The 20,444-nt window shown below is 39.8% G+C and overlaps 1 protein-coding gene across 2 annotated transcripts in view; it reads right to left on the minus strand.

Moving 5' to 3' along the window:
• The window catches only part of MDN1 (midasin AAA ATPase 1), a 144,741-nt gene that overhangs the window by 116,684 nt on the left and 7,613 nt on the right, over positions 1–20,444 (minus strand). The window contains exons 1-5 of one of the 2 annotated variants that reach the window (XM_033097091.1): positions 17,692–17,793; positions 9,660–9,886; positions 1,591–1,815; positions 1,119–1,226; positions 844–1,036 (exon numbers count right to left, since the gene is read on the minus strand). In XM_033097091.1, coding sequence (XP_032952982.1) covers positions 844–1,036; positions 1,119–1,226; positions 1,591–1,815; positions 9,660–9,886; positions 17,692–17,793 — 855 coding nt within the window. Of the gene's footprint in view, positions 1–843; positions 1,037–1,118; positions 1,227–1,590; positions 1,816–9,659; positions 9,887–17,691; positions 17,794–20,444 lie in introns of those variants that run through there. The other variant, XM_033097100.1, reaches the window with a different exon arrangement.

A 20,444-nucleotide genomic window follows, 5' to 3' on the forward strand; every position in this document is an offset into this window, starting at 1 on the left:
AGTGCTGGTCTCTTAGTGTCGATTACGCGGGTGTAGTCACCTTATGAATCATCACTGAGCTAAACATTGATACATGCGTGTTTTTATATGTATATTGTACTTCATTTTTTAAAAAACTGTACCACCCAGTAACAAACCAATGGTTCAAGGAATGACCAGGACTTGTTCCAAGAAGAAAATTGGGTGGATCTGACCAGACAAAGTGACAACTGACTAAAGACTGCTGGGGGAATATAGACTGGTTCCCAGTGGTTGTAGATCATGGAACCAGGTTATGATCTAGAAGCCTTTCCGATGTGTGGTCTGGAGCCACACTTTTGGAAAGAAGGCCATTTCATATGGCCGGCGAAGTTCGCTACCGATACCAGCCTCCCGCACCACAGGCAAAGCCAATATTCTGATGGAAAGAGGCTCCCGGGACTTAGACGTGGGCCCACCCTGTCTGCGAAGGGCCAGCCCAAGGGCCTCTGGGCAAGTCATTTTGCCTTTGTTTTATGTGAATATGGTACCACAACACATACCACCCAAATTCACACAATTGTATCAAGCAAATGAGAGGATATACGGAAGAGCCTTCTAAAGTTAAGAGAATCACAGAGGTATCATTCCAGTTTCTAATTTAACATTAAACAGGGACGAAGGGAAAATCAGAGAGGAGGTCCCTGGGTAAATTTGTTTTACTCTCTCCCTGAACACTTCTGTAAATGGAATAGCAATCTGGCAAACTCAATTTGGTTCACACCGTCTCACAAGAGAAAAAGCATACTTTTCCCCTTGGCTGGGCTCTGTGTCGTAGGTGTTTAAGAGGAAGGAGAGGTACACATCCTGCCAATGCCAACATACCTGCTCCCCAGGGCCTGGCAGCTGCCGAGGCAGCACCACACCACAGACGACAGTCACCCTGGAGGACAGGTCAGCGGAAACAAGGTGTCCCTGTAGGTACTGCGGCTCCTTCTCCTTATGCCAAAGGGAAGCTTGGGGATTGGCCAAAACCAAGGCCTTCTCTAAGTCCTGCAGCTGGGCCTCTTCTAGAAGCCTGAGGGAAAGGAGGATCCCATCAGTGACTTGAATGCAGTGAGTGAGGCCACTTCAAGATCCCCAAGCACGCTCCTGCTTACCTCAACCTGAAATGGATCAGCTCCTCGCTGTTAAAAATCTTCTTAAGGAACGGCAACTTGTGCTCTTCATTCATACAGGTTACCAAAGCAAGACAACTGGCTGTGTACCTGGAGAAAATCAAAGCATATAAATCAGGACCTGCAGGTGATTCTAAAGAATAAAGAAAACTTGCTAGCCAACTGAACACTAGAAAACGAAATCTTACAGAATTAGTATAACACCTGTAAGAGTAGAAAATACAAATCAGACATGATGAATTTAATTGACAGAGCATAAGAAAGGTGGAACTCTACTCATATCACCTCATTTTCCTCTGACATGACACATGATTAAGGAAAGGGATTAACATCCCCAAAGGCACCAGCACAAAGATAAAGTTTAAATGGTTTCCCTTCCCTCCCCATGCGCACAACTCTACACTCCTCTACCATCCCCACCTCAGGAGGACAGGAAGGCCCAAGAGCTACATACCAGCGGACCAAGGTGTCATGGCTTCTGAGGAGAGGAACACATACACTCCAGTCCCAGAGCTCCCGGAACACAGACTGCTCTTGCTGCAAAAACTTGTAGGCTGCTTCCATCAGGTCCCGGAGCTTCATCCGCCTGCGCCCATAGCGGACTGGATTAGCATCTGAACTCTCTAGGAAGAGTCTTTGAAAGACTGGAGAAGCGTCCTTGAAATACCTCAGGGCAAACCTTCAAAAAGAAAGAGAATTTTTGTCTGTGGGTGAGGATATCAATGCATGCATCTCCACTGAGACAGGACAGGAGAACATAACAGGAACTTCCAAGGGTCTGAGAACAAAGAGAAACAAATGCCAAAGCCATCTTGTCCTAAGACTGAATCTGTTCAAGTTCAGGAACCAGAATCGTGGCATGAGATACCTGACTAAAAGAATACAAAACCCACAAGTATTTATCGCCATTGTTTACTACTGAAAATGCACTCATTCTCAACAAACATTTTCTGACTTCTCACTATGTGCCAGGCACTGTGTTAATTCCTGGGGGATAAAACCAAGAAGATATTTTCCTTGAGGAACTGTGTATCTAGTAAGGAAGACAGTCACAGAACAAGAAGAGGCACATAGAGAAAGTATTCAACTGAATGTGGGGGAATTGAGAAGAGACACCTTGGTTGCATCTTAAAAAATGAAGAGGAGATCCTCATGAAACACAAAAAGAAGGCAGTAAAAAAGGGACAAAAAGCTACAAAACATACAAAAAACAGTTAACAAACGGCAATAGTCAGTCCTTCCATATCAGTAATTTAAAGTTAAATGTAAATGGTTTAAACTTGCAACTAAGACATAGACTGGCTGAATGGATTAAAAAAAACCACAGACTCAAATGATATACTATCTACAAGAAACTCACTCTGGATCTAAGGACACACATAGGCTGCAAGTTATGAAAACACTCACATAAAATAATATTGAATGTCTAAATAAATAAATAAAGTATTAAAAAAGAGAGATAAAAATATTCCATGCAAATGGTAACGAAAAGGGAGGAGAGGCTTTAGCATCAGACAAAAAAGACTTTCAGTCAAAAACTGTTAAGAGAGACAAATAAGGACATTATACAAGGTCAAGTCACCAAAAAGACATAACAAAGCAGGGTCTTGAAGAGATATTTGCACATCCATGTTCATAACAGCACTATTCACAATAGCCAAGAGGTAGAAGCAACCCAAGTGTCTTTCGACAGATGAATAAATTGTAGTATGTACACACAACGGAATACTGCGCTGCCTTAAGAAAGAAGAAAATCCTGTCATGTGACAACATAGAGGGACCTTCAGGACATCATGCTAAGTGAAAAGCCAATCATAAAAGGACAAATACTGTATGATTCCACTTACATGTGGTATCTAAAGTAGGGAAATGTATAGACACAGAAGACAGAAGGGTTACCAGAGGCCAGACGGAAGGAGCAAAGGGGAGCTGTTTAAAGGGTATAGAAATTTCAACTTTACAAGATGAAAGCTTCTGAAGATCTGTTTTACAACAATGCAAATATATTTAACACTACTGAACTGCACACTTTAAAATGGTAAGATGGTACATTTTTACAGTAAAAGAAGTTTATGTGCATTTTTTAAAACGAAAATAAATTTTAAAATCTTAAGCCTACTCTATGTGTACTGCTACGTGGTGATTCTCAGTGGACTCTAGTGAAGGCAGGACCGGTAGTAAACAATGGAGTAGCACGTCCTAGTTATTCCTCCTATTGTATTCCTTGGCATAGTTGACTCAAAGGAAATCCAGGGAGTGGGGAAAACGAACAAGAGCAAACTCTTCTGTTCCCTGTATGTGTTGGTCCATGTTGAGCTTATTGGTTTAGCTCTTTCTGCACTCATTACCCAGGTCTTCTCTGAAGTGGTTATAGAAGAGAGAGGCTGTCAACAGTAGGTATTATTATCCCTAGTACACAGATAAATAAGGAAACTGAAGTCTAGAATGGTCAGGCTACTTGCTCAAAGTCACAAAGCTACTACTAAGTGTAGAGTGGCTCCTGGAATCCAGGCATTTCAACACTGTGCTTAGATGTGTGATTTGGTTGCTTTACTGCAGACACGAAGAAGGTGGATTCATCAAGAGATGGCATTTTCTAAGTAGGCATGAACACTGAACAGATGGACAAAAGAGCATAAATAAAAAGTCAGCAACCATAATGTGGAAAATAGAGCTTCACATTGCATAAGAAGGTATGTACAGGAAAGGGCTGACAAACAGGAGGAAAGAATTGGCAGTCCCAGTGAGGAGAAAGAACAGTGTGTTAAACACACTTGAGCAAGCGAACTAGTGGGACAGGAGATGGCAGTCCAGAAACGGGGCATTTGAATCCGTAGTTTCAAAGATGATGGCGCAGATCGAGTTAGGCCCAGGGTATAACCACTGCAGTGAGCAGGAATGAAACAGAAGTTAACTGGAGATTAGCTAGTTATGGAACAAAGGAGTCACGCTGTATGGGTGTTCCACGTGTGACGACAGGAGCTGGGGTGGGGAAGGTGGTGGGCCAGCTGCCAAGTTCTTCAAAAATGGAAGCAGTACAAGGAGATTGGTCAGTAATCACAAAAAGAAGCAACAGAAAATAAAGCAGAAGATGGCAGGTGCTGCCGAAACAAGGATGATACAGAATAGGGAAAGAATGTCCAAAAAACTCCACAGAAGAGAAATGACACCCACTAAATATGTTGACCATGTGGGAAGTAGAGGGCAAGATTAAAGAACCCCCACCTGAGTACCAAAAGGGACACAGTCTCCTTAAGACCCCACAAATCAGTGAGGGAGGCAGAAGGAACTTTCAGAAAAGAGGCTAAGTATGTACGAAAGTGTGCAGGTTATAGAGCAGAGGGGGGCACAGGGAAGGGTGTGAGAGAAGACGCTTGGATGTCAGCTGGTTGAGGGGACATAAGCACGAGAATTCAGGAGATGGGTGGCAAGTCTTGGACTTCCATGAGCAACCAGGCAAACAGGAATAGAGGCTTGGTAAGTTAATGCCAAAGATATTCTGAAGGAGACTGGACAAATGGGTCTGACAAGATTCACGGTGACTTAGAAGAGAGGGCTGGCAGCTGTGGTGTGGGAGGCTGGGATGTAATCCACTAGCTCATGGGCAGCAGGTGTTGGCAGCGCACGTGGAACCGGCAGGCAGCAACATGCAAACATGTAGGAAGGTAAGTAGTAACCAAGTGGTCCACCCGACCCAAGGGGTCTTTGAGGAGGATGAGGGGAAATGAGCAGAGGGCTATGGCAAGGGCCCTACGCCTGTGAGGCACGTGGGAGGAGAGAACCGCGGTCCAATGTTAAGTACACAAAACCGTGCCTGGTCAATATTCCCTCCCAAACTTATTTGGCTACAGCACCCTTTTCTCCAGAGGCCCATCATTTTCAGGGAGAGCTCTAAAATTCTGATCAAAGTAATGATGGATGGACCAATAAAGCATTTTTAGGCAGAGAAAAACAGGGTCAGATTTTTCCCTAGAGAATATCCAAAGACTGAGGAGGAGGGTCTCTTTCCTGGGTATGAGAAAGTCGTGTGGTCTAAAATGAAACAAGGAACACCAGCCATTTGAACATCTAATCTTGGATGGGCCAATTTGTCACACTCCTTTTAGCATCTGGAAATAAAACCTGTGGTCCAGTTCTGGCTCGGACACTTATGTAGAACAACTTAGTTAATCTCTCTTAAAGATTTGAAATGGGACCAATAATCCCTAACTGTGTCACAGCATAAAGATTATGTATATCTACCTACTTAAACCCTATAAAGTCCTATATAAATATACATTATTATTAAAATACCACCATTCATTTTCAAAATCCACATTCCTAATCCACACTAGATATCCACAAATTTTCATGCCCCAAAATATTCAATGTCACATTATACATCAAAAATCCAAAAACTACCTAACTGCCCAACAAAGGGATTAGAATAAAATACTATGCAACTATTAAAATTTTATTTACTGGCATGCAAAGATGTCCATATATGACTAAACTGAAAAACAAAATTTGCAAGTTAAAAATTATACTATGTAATTTTTAATTAAATTAGTATATTATTAAATGTTCACTTTTAAATTTTATTAAAAATTTTATTTTAAAAATAGATGCACAAATGTTCTAAAATTGACTGTGGTAATGGTTACACATATCTGTGAACATACTAAAAACCACTGAATTGTATACTTATGTGGTAAATGCTCTATGTCTCAATAAAGCTGTTTAAAAAATGTGTGCTTAGAAATACATTAGTGTGCCTCTCTTGGTGGGTGCAAGAGTGAAAAAAAGAAAAGAGACTTTGGAGGAAAACATACCAAACTATTAACAACAGTTATCTGTGGAGAATAGGATTTCAGGGTAGAAAAGACCTGCTTTTTACAATTATGAATTGTTGAGTATTTATTGACTATATATTACTTTTGTAATTAAAAGACGATGAAAGGATGTTCTTTTCCTCACAAGAATGCTGTCAGAGTAAGTAAAATAATTCTTGGAGGAGAAGAAAAGTCTAAAATTAAACGCATTTCTGAGTAGTTTTGAAACAGAGGTGTATAAAAGCATAACTACTTTTGGTCCCTCATCCTGCTCTATCCTGGCATGATTTCAACATGACTGACCGTCCACATCCATATGCCACGTTACACAGGGCGCATGCTCTACCACAGCATTCTATCCGCAATAGTCCCCGAAGACCAAATCTGGGCTCACCCACTACGGCTCTTGCCAATCCAAGACAGACAGCAGGGATGTAGATCCACATGCCCATGACAGATTAGCAGCAAATGCAAAACTGAAGCCAAGAAATCAACCCAATACAATCCAAATGAACTTGGGTGATTATTCTTTCCCTCCTGGGATTATAATCATTCGCTGTAACGTGCTGTTAACACCAAGTTCCGTATTAGTCGGTCAACAAGTACGTGAATGGCTCCGAAAGGAGGAGCAGGCAGCACCACAAAGTAGAAAGATACGTGGGCTTTGGACGCAGCCAACCTAGGACTGAATTACAGCTCTGCCACTTTCTAGCAAGGGGACTTGGGCAAATTATTTAACATCTTGAAACTTCAGTCTCCTCATCTGTAAAATGGAAATAACACCTAACCTTGGTGGGTGGGAGGCAATGTCCACGAAATGCGAGAACAGCAGTTGTGGAAAACCTCATTACTAACGAAAGGCATCTTCTATGAGATTTGCGTACCTCGGCTGAGAGGAATGTGTGTCAAAGGGACTTGCGAGGACAAGGGAGGGGGGAGAAGCAAGAGCGAAAGGAGGAGCTAAAACAACAAGCAAAGAACTAAAAGATGCAAAATGTAAAAGTAAGGTACAATTAGAACTTAAAATTAAGGTCACAATCTTGAGAGAACACGGGGGTGGGGAGGGAAGTCCACATGTAATAGGCGTACGAACCATCTGAGCCCATCTGCAAAGCTTTAGCTGATGAAATTTGGGAACACACTTTAGTCAAGATTAAGAATGGAAAGTTAAGAAAACTAGATGACTTTCTTAAAATAAAACTTTGAAACCTAACTAATACATCAGAATAGAGACAATGTTTTCAGAGAGTCCTGACAAAGAATTTGCCAAAGGGTCAAAATGTGTTCAAGGACTCTAGATGCAAAAACAGTAATGACACAATAACAACAAAATGGTAATTATGTGAGATGAAGGATGTGTTAACTAACCTTACTGTGGTCAACACATGCATGTATCAAATCACCGCTGTATACCTTAAACTTACATGTTATGTCAATTATAGCGCAACAAAGCGGGGGTAGGGACGGTAATGAACAACTGGCACAAGCAAGGAAAAAATAGAAATGTCTTATTAAGACTACCGTGGTACCTCATGGAAACCCCAACTAGGTCGACAGATGGGCCTCAGAAAGAGGCCCCGAAAATAAGATCTAGCATGATTTTTCAGGATGACATCCCCTGAACATAAGGCCTAATGCGTCTTTTGGAGCAAAAATTAATATAAGACCCAGTCTTATTTTCGGGGAAACACGGTATGAACCCAGAAACGGATGGCGTTAGAATCCTAGGGAGCATGACTGGGTTCCTCCTCTCCAGTCTCTTGTTTTTTTTCTAGATTTTCATTCCATCACATTTCTCTTCTCTTTATTCTTCCTCCACAATCTGCCACAGTACAAAACCTCTAATTTCCAAGAAGATAACACTCATTTTTCTTACTGTAATGATTTTCTTGCTCCCCTTAAGTATTTGGCTCACACCTCTATTAACATAGTGTATCTAATTGTTTATCCAATTATATTTGACTTTCTTACGCCTATGATGTGGTCTATAGCTTAAAAGAGAGAACTTCTGTATTTACCTATTGAATGAATAACTGCATCCTATCTAACTATATTAGGTATATTCCTAATACATTAGCTATATTTCCCCTACAGAGGAAATTCGGGGCACATGTCAAATTAATCATCCACATTTCTTAAAACTAAAAATCAAAGTCCCATTCCACATTATTACCTAGAGTTGATTTTATATCACGTACTGAACTCATCATTTACACGTGGCTATTTTTGATCTGTTTGTTTTTAAGTTACTTTATCATGGGCACCTTTGTAAGCTGCATTATATCATTTTGCAACAAGGTAGGAGCGTAAACAAAATATAAAATAAAATATACTGCTTTGGCAAAATAAAAAGTATCGGTATGCCTCACATTGACTTAATAAGAAAATATAATGTGAAGCTGATGGGAGACGAGATGTAGCTAATCCATCACTTTAATGATTCTCAGACACAATCCCGAAGCACTCTACCGTGAAGGCTTCAGTGAAATGGGGGTTCGTTACCCACATGTCAATCCTACAGGATAAGTACAGGATAGTCAGCACACCTGGAGAAACAGTACCACAGTCAAGCACACCTAAATCATTAAAGCACAAGCGAGGCCACCATCCCAATCCTCAATGAACCCACAGGGTACGTTCTTGATGACCACAGAGGATAGTGATCTTTACTGTGTGTTTCCTAGTTCCATTAACTGGACCCATTGTTTTCTCCCCTTTTAGAAAAGCTCATACAAATTATGGTTTTCTCCCAAGCCTTCATTTCTTATTCCCTCATCCAGGGACCACACTAGAGATCATACTTCCAAGAAAGCCAAGTGTGTTCATTGTGCTGATGAAGACTAGTAATAAGAGATGGATACAAGAGATGCTCCTATTAGTACAAAGAATAACATTATTCATGTTAAGAGTAGAAGTTCTTTATCTTATCAATTAAAAAACACTTGAAACTCATTTTCCTGCCTCTTTTGGCTATTTCACACAAACTGTATTTACTATCAATTGAGAAGAGAAAGTAGGTAGGGTGGCACATGCCTGTAGCCCCACCTATGTCAGAGGCTGAGGCAGGAGGCTTGCTGGAGCCCACGAGTTCTGGGCTGTAGTGTGTTGTGCAGGTCAGGGGTCTGCACTAAGTTGGGCGTCAATATGGTGACCTCCTGGAAGCAGGAGCTATCACCAGGTTGCCTAAGGAGGAATGAACCGGCCCAGGCTGGAAACAGAGCAGGTCAAAAGAGAAATACATTAGAATCCAGTTGTAACACAACTTCTTACCACACTGATTTGGACAGATTTATAGAAAGCTAAAAAAGATACCTAAGCTCTTTTAACCCACCCCCTTCAGTTACTTCATCCAGCAAGCAACAAATCTCATCCATCTGAAGCAGCTGCTATAAGAGCATCAGCTAAAATCCATTTAAATCTGCCTTATATGTATGTCTTGCCAGATGATATAATCCTCGAGGGCAGGGGACACATCTTGGGCATTTTTCCAGACCTGTCTTGATGGCCAAGACTTACACCTAGTCCATGGTCACTGAACTGAGCCAAATAAACGGATTCTGCTGTGATTATTTTTACAAAATAGTTCCACTTATCTTTCCTTTCTGTATGTCCCCTCTTCCGTTCTTCTCAACTCGGACTCCTCCTTACTTCCCAGGAGATAGCAGGTTCTACCACCTCAAGGAGAAACGTAAAGAATGAAACTGTTACTCACGGGAGGACATCAGGATGGCTCTCAATGAGTTTGCTCATTGACACACACAGCCGTTCGTGTAGATCGTGGTTGACTTGGCCTCCGGCTTTAATGGCTTCAGCATTCCTTTCCAGCAAATCCAAAAGGATAGGGCGCAGCTGGCGACCCACCAGCACGGTACAGTCCTTATCCAGAAGTAACTGCGCTAAGGTACTCAGGATACACTGGCGATCTTGAGGTGTCCACACCTGGGAGAAAAGCCAAACAAAACATCCATGTAAACAATACTCATATGCAGTACTGAAGAAGAGCAGAGCTCTAACTTGGAATCAAAATACCCAATTTCCAGACTTCCTAAGTTTGTTTATCTTATAAAACACCATGGGGGGGGTTGCAATAGAGGATTAGAGTTCATTTAATGTAAAGGCTGTTACAAATAAGTGTGTCCATTGAGGTCTGAGGTAGAAGGATTGGTACCTAGATTCCATGTAAAATGCTACACAACTTCACTGAAAAATAATCTGTTTCAGGGTCTCAACACTCTCTAGGGAATCCAGTATTTCCCCCAGCACCTTTGCTCTTTAACGAAAATACCGGAATTACATGAAAAATAAAACAAAGCAAAAAACTACACTTAGTATGCACAACTGCCAACTCTCATGAAGAAAGGAGATAAGAAATCAATTCCTGGAAATGAATGAAGGTATCTCTATAAGGGCTTCGGCCTCTAATAAATAAACAAAACAGGTCCAAAGTAGATAACCAAACTTTGATATGCAAGATGAAATAGATCACAAAAATTTAATGCCTGGGCTCAGAATATCCATAGGCATAATAGGGAAAACAGAAAAGTGTATAACAGGTTTCATATTGCTAATCTGTATGCAGGTCTGTACAACCCTTGCTGTCGAACAATGTGACAGCAGGTTTAAATTACCTAAGGGGCATCCTCTTTGACCCAGCAAGTCCAATGCTATAAATTTATCCTAAGGAGTTTCACACTAAACAGTTATCTATATGAGTGCAGCTTAAACACAACTTAAATACTGTGTGCAAAAATATAACAATTTTTTCCAAAGTTATCACTCTGAAAAGAAGAGATCACCTTACTTACACCTGAGCTCTTACAGTCTCCCAAATTAGAGAGCATTTTCTCATAAAAACACCTAATTCTGAACAAAGCACTGATGGGGGAAGGTTATCTTGAAGCAATTTCTATCAATATTAGTTCTGCTGTTTACAGGGCGCCGCCACCCAAAGGATTTCATAAAAATAGAGGCAAGGAAATTTAACAGATTTGGTCATCATACACTGGGGCATGACCCCATATTTTCAACCGCTGAATGTCCCTATAATTAAGTCCTCTAAAGATATAATTTTAAAATATAAAAAAAAATGAAAGTAATATAGCATCTGAAACTAATATTGTATTTCAACTGTAATTGAAAAATAAAATTAAAATTATAAAAAAGAAAAAAGTAATACAGTTAAGTGATTACACTATGAAGAAAAAAACCCACATCTACAAAATAAATGAAAACAAACACAAATATGTTATACAAATAGATACTTGTGGGCTAGAGAAAAACCCCCAAAGAACATTATTTAATGAATTTTTCTTCAAAAGGTAATCTGGAAAACCATATTAAAGGAAAGATATTTAACTTTTTAAAAGTCAACTTTATTTACATATAACTTACATACAATAAAATGCACCCACTTATTGGGTGAGTTTTGACATATGTACATGCCATGTAACCACTACCCCAATTAAAGTTACCAAACCCAAAGTTCCCTAATGTTCCTTTACAGTCAACCCCTCACCCTAAGCAATGATTTGATTTTATGACTACACATGAGATTTTCCTATTCTAGAACTTTAAATTGAATTATACAGTATATACTCTTTTCTATCTTCTTGTGTTCAATATAATGCTTTTGACAATCATCCATGCAGTTGTATGCTTCAATAATTTATTACATTTAATTACTGACTAGCTTTTCACTGTATGAAAATACCACAATTTGTTTATCCAATTACATGTTAATGGATATTTTCAGTTTCTAGCCATCATCAATAAAGCTACTATGAACATTCATGTACAAGAGATTTATGGACATATATTCATTATTCTTAATATTTTTCATAACCTAAGGGTAAGACTGCTGGGTCATATGGTAACTACATGCTTCACTTGATAATACATTTTAATTTTTTTAATTAAAAAAAATTTTTTTAATGTTTCAGTGTTTAAAAGAAACTATTTTCCAAAGTAGTTTTACCAGTTTACACCCCACCGGCATTGTTTGAGAGATCTAGATGCTATATAACCACCAGCACAAAGTGTTGTCAGTCTTAGTTTTAGCCATTCTCGTATAGGTGAAGTGGTATCTGGCGATTTTACTGGCATTTCCCTCATGACCAAAGATGTTCAGAATTTTTTCAAGTATTTAATGGCCATTCATTTATCTTCTTTTGTGAATTATTTTTTCAAGTCTTTTACCCACTTTTAAATTCAGTTGTTCACGTGTTAAATATGATACTAGCTAGGTTTTTGTATATGCTCTGTATCAGCCTGAAGTTTTGTTCTATTCCTAGCTTGTTTTTGTTCTATTCCTACCTTGTTTTTGTCTATTTCTTGAGAGGGTTTTGGTAGTTTGTATTCTTCAAATGCTCCTTTCTTCTATATTTATTGGCATAAAATTGCTCATACTAGTCATTTATCTTTTTAACCCTTTTTAGAATTATAATGGCAGCTTTCTTTCATTCCTAGTAATTTGGATTTTTCCCTTTTACTGTTAATCAGTCTTTTTAAAAATCAATTTCTGGTTTCGCTGGATTGCTCTATTGTTTGTCCATTTTCTATTTCATTAATTTCCACTCTTATCTTTATGATTTTCTTCCTTCTATTTATTTTAGGTTTAATGTACTCTTCTTTTCCTAATTTCTTTAGGTGAAGCTTAAGAAACCACTATTTCCTAATATAAGAATTTAACGTTATGAATGTTGTGTCATCGGAATTAACCCCTAGTCGTTCACAAAAGGTGAAGAGAATTCAGACTCAGCCTGAATTGAGGAGGCAAGGAAGTAAGTTTATTCAAGAAAGAAACCAGCCTAGACGTGGCCGGAGCAGAGGACTGCACCTAACTTTAGGTTAGTTTTTTCTTATAGAGGAAAGTGTAGGTAAATATCCTTATGGCAGGAGATATGACGTATAGACTGAGGTCATTTGATTGACATATGTTGGTTATATAACTAGTTTCTTTCTGCACATGCTCTTACCCAGAATGCATACAGAAAAACCCAAGGGGAGGTGGGAGGGGGAAGGGGGCGTAAGCCTTAATGTTCTAATTGCATACTAATTAGGCTAGAGTTCAACTAACGGGCAGGTTTTGGCAGTTTGCCCATGTGTGAAGAACCAGTTAAAACCAGTTGCGTTTTATCTCCTCTTTTTAAGAGGGTTTACACATATTAATTTCTAGGGGATGAGTCTGGGCAGTTCCTGGGGAAGGGATGCAGGCCTGGGCAGGCCCCTTCAGGTTCACTTTTATTAACCCTTTTCTGCCTCATCAATGAATTTCCCTCTAAATACTGCATTAGCTGCATCCCAGAAATTATTTAAATTATCATTCAGTTCAAAATATTTTGATTCTCCCAGTGATTTCTTCTTTAACCATCAGTTGTTTGTTTGTTTATTTGTTTGTTTTTAATTTTGTTATTTAATTTCTAACATTTAGGGATTTTTTTCCAGTATCTTTTGGGTTGGTCTTTTTCCCTTAATTCAATTCCAATTCTCCTGAATTTACTGAGACTTGTTTAACGGCCGAACATATGATCTATCTTGGTGAATGCTCCAGATGTCCAGAACTTGTATTCTACAGTTATGGGGCACAACAGTCTGTAAATGTCAATTAGGTCAGGTTTGTTAATAGTGGTGTTCAGATCTTTTATATCCTTACTGGTTTTTTTGTACCTTTATCGATCACTGAGGATAGAGTCTTAAAGTCTCCAGTTATAAATGTGAATTTGTCTATTTTTCTTTTTCAGACAATTTTTTATTCATATATTTGATATTCTGTTGTTAGGGTCACACACATATTTAGGGTTTTCCTTAATTTTGCACTACTAACATTTGATGCTAATAATTTCTTGTTGTGGGGGCTATTCTATGTATTAATAAGATGTTTAGCATGCATGGCCTCTATGTGCTAGAGGACAGTAGCACCCCCACCACCAGTTTCGACAACCAAAAATGTCTCCAAAATTGCACCCAGTTGAGAACAACTGGATCAGATTCAGAAAAAAAAAACAAAAAACAAAAAAACCTTTTTAACAGAAAATGGAAATACGGTTGACAGAAAGTTTCTTAAAAAATAAAAAAATTAAAAACTAAAACAATAATAACACTACATATACCATTTCATAAAGCTTGGATTTTGATTCTGGAGACAATGGGAACTTCTATGCAAAATGGTGACATATTCAGATTTATCTTATTAATGATAAATATATTAAATGATCAGAATAAAGAGTCTATAGAGAAAAAAGTTAGTGGTTGCTTGGGGGAGGAGGGAGAGCACAGTGATGAGGGATGACAGCTAAAAGGTATGGGGGCTTCTTTTTAAAGTAATGACAATGTTCTAAAATGGACTGTGGTTGGTTGACAATTGCACATATCTGTGAACGGTAGCAAAAACCATTGACATGTACATAAATTATATGGTATATGAATTGTATCTCAATAAAGCTGTTTTTAAAAATCACTATTATTACAGCTCACATGTACTGAGTAGTTACTATGTGCCAGGTATATTATAAGCTCCTCACGGGCATTGTATCTAGATCTCACAACAATCTTATTTATAGTAATACCAATAGTAATCACTTTTATTTATAGCACTTACTATATTCCAGGCATCTGAACCTAACAACAACCATAAAGTAAGTAATAGTATCCCCACTTTACAGATCAGAAAACGGAAAAATAAAAAAGAGTTAAGGTCACAAAGCTAGCAACAGAACCAGGAATCCATGTCACAAGAATCTGGCTCCAGAGTCCCAGCTTTTAAATACTCCCTGTTAACTATTTAGCAGCAACCACGTATAATATATCAAGAAATTGAGACTCAGGGGAGTTAGGTAACTTGTCCCAAAAGGCCCCAAAAGTAATTAAGTAAAAGAGAATGGATTTTCAGCCATACTTCAATTCCAGTACTCAGGCATGCTAAGCACTCTGTTCTTCCTGAACATAGACAGTGACTGGAGGTAAAGATGTGTGACAATGTGATTTATAATAAGAAATATATTATTTGGTCTTTGACCCCATCCCAGGCACAGAGCTCCTAAAACCTTGGAATTTGTGATAGAATCGATAAAGGTGTCTTCTGTGATGATAATGAAGTGAATTTTGGACAGCACTCAAAGGTGGGGGCTGTTTAGAGAGTTGACACTTTCAGTCTCACCCCCCTGACCTACAAGGAGGGCACAGGGGCAAAGATTGAGTTCAATCACCAATGGCCCAATATTTAATCAGCCATGCCTATGTAATGAATCCTCTATAAAAACCTAAACAGACAAGGTTTGGAGAGTTTCTGGGTTGGTGACCATGTGGAGATGTGGAGAAAGCGGTGCCTGAGAAAGCATGGAAGCTCTAAACCCCTTCCCACATACCTTGCCCTATGCATCTATTTCATCTGGCAGTTCCTGTGTTCTTTTATAACAAACCAGTGATTTAGTAAATAAAAGGTTTGTCTGAGTTCTATGAGCCACTTCAGCACATTAATCAAACCAAAGGAGAGAGAAGTTGGAACTTCCAATCTACAGGCCGTGAGAAGCACAGATAACAACCTGGTCTTACGATCAGCATCTCAAAGGAGAGTAGAAGGGCAGTCTTATAGGACTGAGCACTTAATCTGTGGGATCTGACGCTATCTCCAGTCAGAAACGGTCAGAATTGAGTTAAATCGTAGGACATACAGCTGGTGTCCAAGAACTGCTTAGTGGTGTTGGAAAAATCGCACACTAGGATTGGACTCAGAATTGTAGTAGTAGTAGAATTGTAGTGGTAGTAGAAATGAAGAGGAAGGAATAGATCCAATACTGAGAAAGTAAAATCAGGAGGACTTGGCTACATGTGAAGAAAACAGAGTGAAAAGAGTTGAGGCCCCTCAGTTCTCTATAATACATGACTAGATAGAGAGGTTGGTGTCACCAGCTGAGATAAGAAATGTGGAAGGAACCATAACCCTAAAAAAAATCCCCCCCCCCAACTACAGTTCAAGCCATTGTTTCTCAGTCTAGTTGTGGAGGATGCAGCCCACTGGCCCATGTGGGACTCGAACCCGCAACCTCGGCATTAGGAGCACAGCGCTCCAACCACCTCAGCCACTGGGCAACCCCCCTAAGACATTTTTAATTCAGATCCCAAACTCAAATGAGAAGTAATGTTTCAAAAATCTATACTTTTCAGTAAAAAACATTTTGTTTCCAAAAACTGGAGAAAATAGAATGGCAACACAATCAACTCTTCTCTGAAAGGCTTGAAATTATTACTGAAAATGAAAAGGAATAAACCTGAAAGACACAGAATTTGACAGACAATATGAGGCAAAGAAAAGGAAGAAGCAAATGTGTCCACAGCTCCCTAATTCAAGTGAACCTTCTAGTAGTTTTCAAGTCTAGCAGCATTTCTGTAGTCTCAGAATCTACATGAGCAGTTCCACACTACAGTGTCAGATTCTCCAAAACCTTATCTAGTAAAGGCTACAAACCATTTCCCCATCTTACTCCCAATACATAAACACCAATTTTTCATCCAATTGGTGGTATGGAATCATAAATCCCCTGTTGCTGGTCCATGATCACTAGAGTCAGAACCTCTGCTCTAAATCCTAAAACCCACTTATAGAATAACTCTCAGCAACAATACATAATTCAGGAGTCTGTCATCACCAACTCAGCTCATATAAACTGATTCTCTTTCCTTACTCCAGCCTGCCAAAAATCAGTTTTTTTTCCCTAGACCTCCCCATTTGTGTTAGTGATTCCCTTCACTGTGGGCTTACAGGCCAGAAACCCCAGGGATATTTTCCACTCCTCCCTTCCTTTTGCTTCATACGTTCAATTTGTTGTCACCAACAGATACGCCTCTTATGTTAAGTTCCCTGTCCCTCCAGAGCCAAAATACTGTCGTTACTTCTTAACCAATGGTAGGCAATGGACTTGTGATTGAATAAGTTCTAGATATTGGAGATGGAAAAAAAAAAATCTACTCTGAAAAAGCTCAGATACTGGGGGTTGGTAAGAATGAAATAGGAAATTAAAATGCCAAGTGAAAAAGTGTGTGATAAGCGTCCTCAACTCAGACGGGGGTGGGGGGGTGGGGGAAGACAGCAACGAGAAAAGGCACTTAAAAGGCCAAAGACCCATTTCTCAGAAAACTCGAATTCACCTCATAATTCCTATAGTTAGTATCATGCGGTTAGCCCTGTCTTGCTTTGTCCTTCAGTTGTTTTCTGTTTATATATTGTCTCCAAAAATAGAGGTTAAATTCCCTGGGGGCAGAGACCACACGGCTTTATTGATCTGCCTCCTCAAAGAACCACACTGTGCCTTAGGCACAGCAGGAACGCAATCAATACTTGTCAATGGGCCGAAAAGAAGGGACAAGGCAAAAAAAGAAAAACATTCACCTAAACTAATAGGGATGGCTGGATCCGGGACACTTAGGTAAAACACATGGCAAAATTACATGCCACCTCAATTACAGAAAAACAAACCACATTGCTTTCCGAAGGCCACGTCTGCCACACGGGGTCAGAGTGCTGCAGGGGGTCAGTGGAGGAAAGCTCCCCAGATAAAAACAAAAGGCTCCTTCCAATCTCAAACACGCATGGACGCCTCCGCCACTGGCCAACCCTGGGGAGAGGGCCAGAGTGACAAGACGCCACTTCTCTCTCCCCTTTAAAGCAGCGCGTGACCGCGCAGGGGTGCGGGGCACGAAGAGAGCGGCCGTTGTCGGCCGGGCATTTTCCCCCTTGCTCCGGTTCTTACCTGCTTGGTCAAGAACCTGCCCAGCTCGCTGCGGCTCTTCTCGCTCTTGGCAGCGATTAATCGCAGAGGCGCAGCCGCGACCTCCAGCAAAAGATGCTCCATTACCGCGATCCTCCGGCCCGGGCAGCAACCAGCGCTCCCTGCTTCACGCTCCGGGCCCAGGAGCTGCCACTAACTACGCCCTCACCGAGACCCGCCGCGGCACTCGGATAAGTACCGGGAGAAATGCAGCACACGTGGGGGAGCACGCGGCGCTGTGCGTCATCAGTCCGCGACGTCGACGCCGACGGCAGGGCGTCCACGGCCCCGCCTCCTCGACAGCGAAAACGCCTGGCGTCACTATTGTGCCGGGTCTAGGGAGGGGAATCGAAAGATTTGTGCTTATTCGAGCCTGGTCCAGTGTCTGCAGCGATGGGAGGTCCCGGAGACAACGCGCGACAGGATGAGACAGAAGATTCTGCCAAACTGGAGAAGTGAGAGAACCCCTAGGGGCGTGTAATTTTCAGCCCACCGTGCCTCCCTCCTCAACACGCAAAAAGATCAACTATGAAAGAGAAGCAGATTCGCCCATTCCGGACCCAACGATTCTCCTTCTAGACCTCTAGCCTATGGAAATTCGCATACAAGTATGACAAGCACGTTCTTGCAACGTTCTTAAATATTGAAAGTAGGTGTTCAGTTGGGGAATATGTATTTAAATAAAGAATGCGTTATAGAATGTTCTGAAGCCGTTAACAAGTGAAGTAGAGAAGTACATAAAATTAAAGGTACATTTAGATAAAAGTCAGGAACACGACAAAATAATGGTAAAGTCAAGCTAAGGGTTGCCTTTGGGGTTATTGACTACTGAAGGGGCCTGAGGGAACCTCCTAGGGTGATGGAAATGTTTCATTATCTTTCTCTGGGTGGTGGTTACTGTGCTAGATAAGAAAGCAAAAAAAAAAAAAAAAAAAAATCAACCGTACACAAGATTTGTGCACTTTGTGTAAATCATACCTTTAAAAAGTGTTTTAAAGGGAGCTAGATATTTCTGTACTGACATAGGCAGATCTGCAACAGCAAACATATAGGGTAGTATGATGAATTTTAAATATGTTTGAATTTGAATTTTTTTTCTAAGATTTGAATGTTTGCTTCTGGGGGAACTCAAACTGAAGCACACAACTTCCAGAACGAGTGAACTGTAAATATGGGGTGAGAAACATTTCCAATATTTTTTAAATTCCAAGAAGATTGAGAGAGTTCTGAGGACATAGAACAATAGATGAAATGACCCACACTTGGAGAGTTACTCATTTTTTCTCTGGGTATCTCCCATGTATATATGAGGTATATATGTTAATAAACTTATGTTTTTCCCTTGTTAATCTCTTTTGTTATATGGGTCTCAGCCAAGAACTTAGAAGGGTAGAGAGAAAATTATTTTTCCTCCCTACGCACCCTTTCTCAGGAATCTTTTGAAAGAGGTGCTCCTTTATATGAGGGTGTAAATCGAGAAAGAGGAAGACATGGGATCTAGGAAATGAGAGATGCAAAACAGAAAGAAAAATGTAAAGAGAATACTGAGGATGACTATTAAGACTTTCAGCTGGGCAGCAGCAGGAACATTAATGGCTCTGGAGGAACTAAATTGATAGGTCATATCAATGGTTACCTGGGTTGGGGAGTGGGAAAGAGGATTGACTGCAAACAAACCATGACGCAACATTTTTTGAGTGATGGAAATATTCTAAGACTGGATTGTGGTAGTGGCACAAATCTATAAATTTACTAAAATTATTGAATTGCATACTTAGAATGGGTGAATTTTATGGTATATAAATTATACCTCAAGAAAGCTCCAAAAATAATATCAAGGAAGAAGGTATGTGTAGGTATAGATGAAACAAGATTGGCAACATATTGAGATATAATAATTGGATGTCAGGTAAGGGTGGTTCATTGTACTTCTTTCTACTTTAGTATATGTTTGAAATTTTCAATAATAAAAGATAAAATTACATATATATATGACATATATTTATAAAATTACATATATATATAATTACATATTTATATATATATATATAAAAGACTACTACGGTCATGTCAAAAAGGACTCAGATACTAAAGGTAGCAGAATATGCCATCTCAAAATATGCCACTTAGTTATGAGAGTTTAGGACATGCCATCCCAAAATTTGCTGCTTTGCCATGTTGATTATTTTCAGCTATAGGCACTTTAGAAATAGCAGGTGCAGGAAGTGCTCTCTTCTACCTTTGTGGAGAGATTTTCTGGGTTGGGAAGAGATTTTGTTTTTAATTATATTTCCCCCAACAACTGATTTCAGAGATAAAACCAGCAGTAAAAAGAACCAAAGCACATTGAAAATTAGAAGAAACTAAGGCACTATCATCATTACTTTGAGTAATAAATCCCTTACTAAATTGTCAGTTCTGTCTGTAAACATTGACTACCTCTTATTTGCAGTTAATTTATTCAATACATACTATACAGAGGGCTGTAAAAGAGAGTTAGAGACAGGGTACTATGAGGAGAATACAAATAGGGAAGCTGCCAACTCAATCTAGGAGATAGGAAAAACTGGAGAAGGTGAGACGTGAGCTCAGACTCAAAATGATATAATAGATTTTATTAAAGGTTCAGAGAAAATTTAAAGGAATTGCACACTAGATGCTATTTCTCCAGTATCCAGGGGAAGAAGAAAAATATGCTAAGCCCTTCATGGAGACCCTTGGTGTTAATTGTTAAC

This window comes from Rhinolophus ferrumequinum, chromosome 3 (genome assembly GCF_004115265.2).
Source record: "Rhinolophus ferrumequinum isolate MPI-CBG mRhiFer1 chromosome 3, mRhiFer1_v1.p, whole genome shotgun sequence".
Taxonomy (NCBI): Eukaryota; Metazoa; Chordata; class Mammalia; order Chiroptera; family Rhinolophidae; genus Rhinolophus; species Rhinolophus ferrumequinum.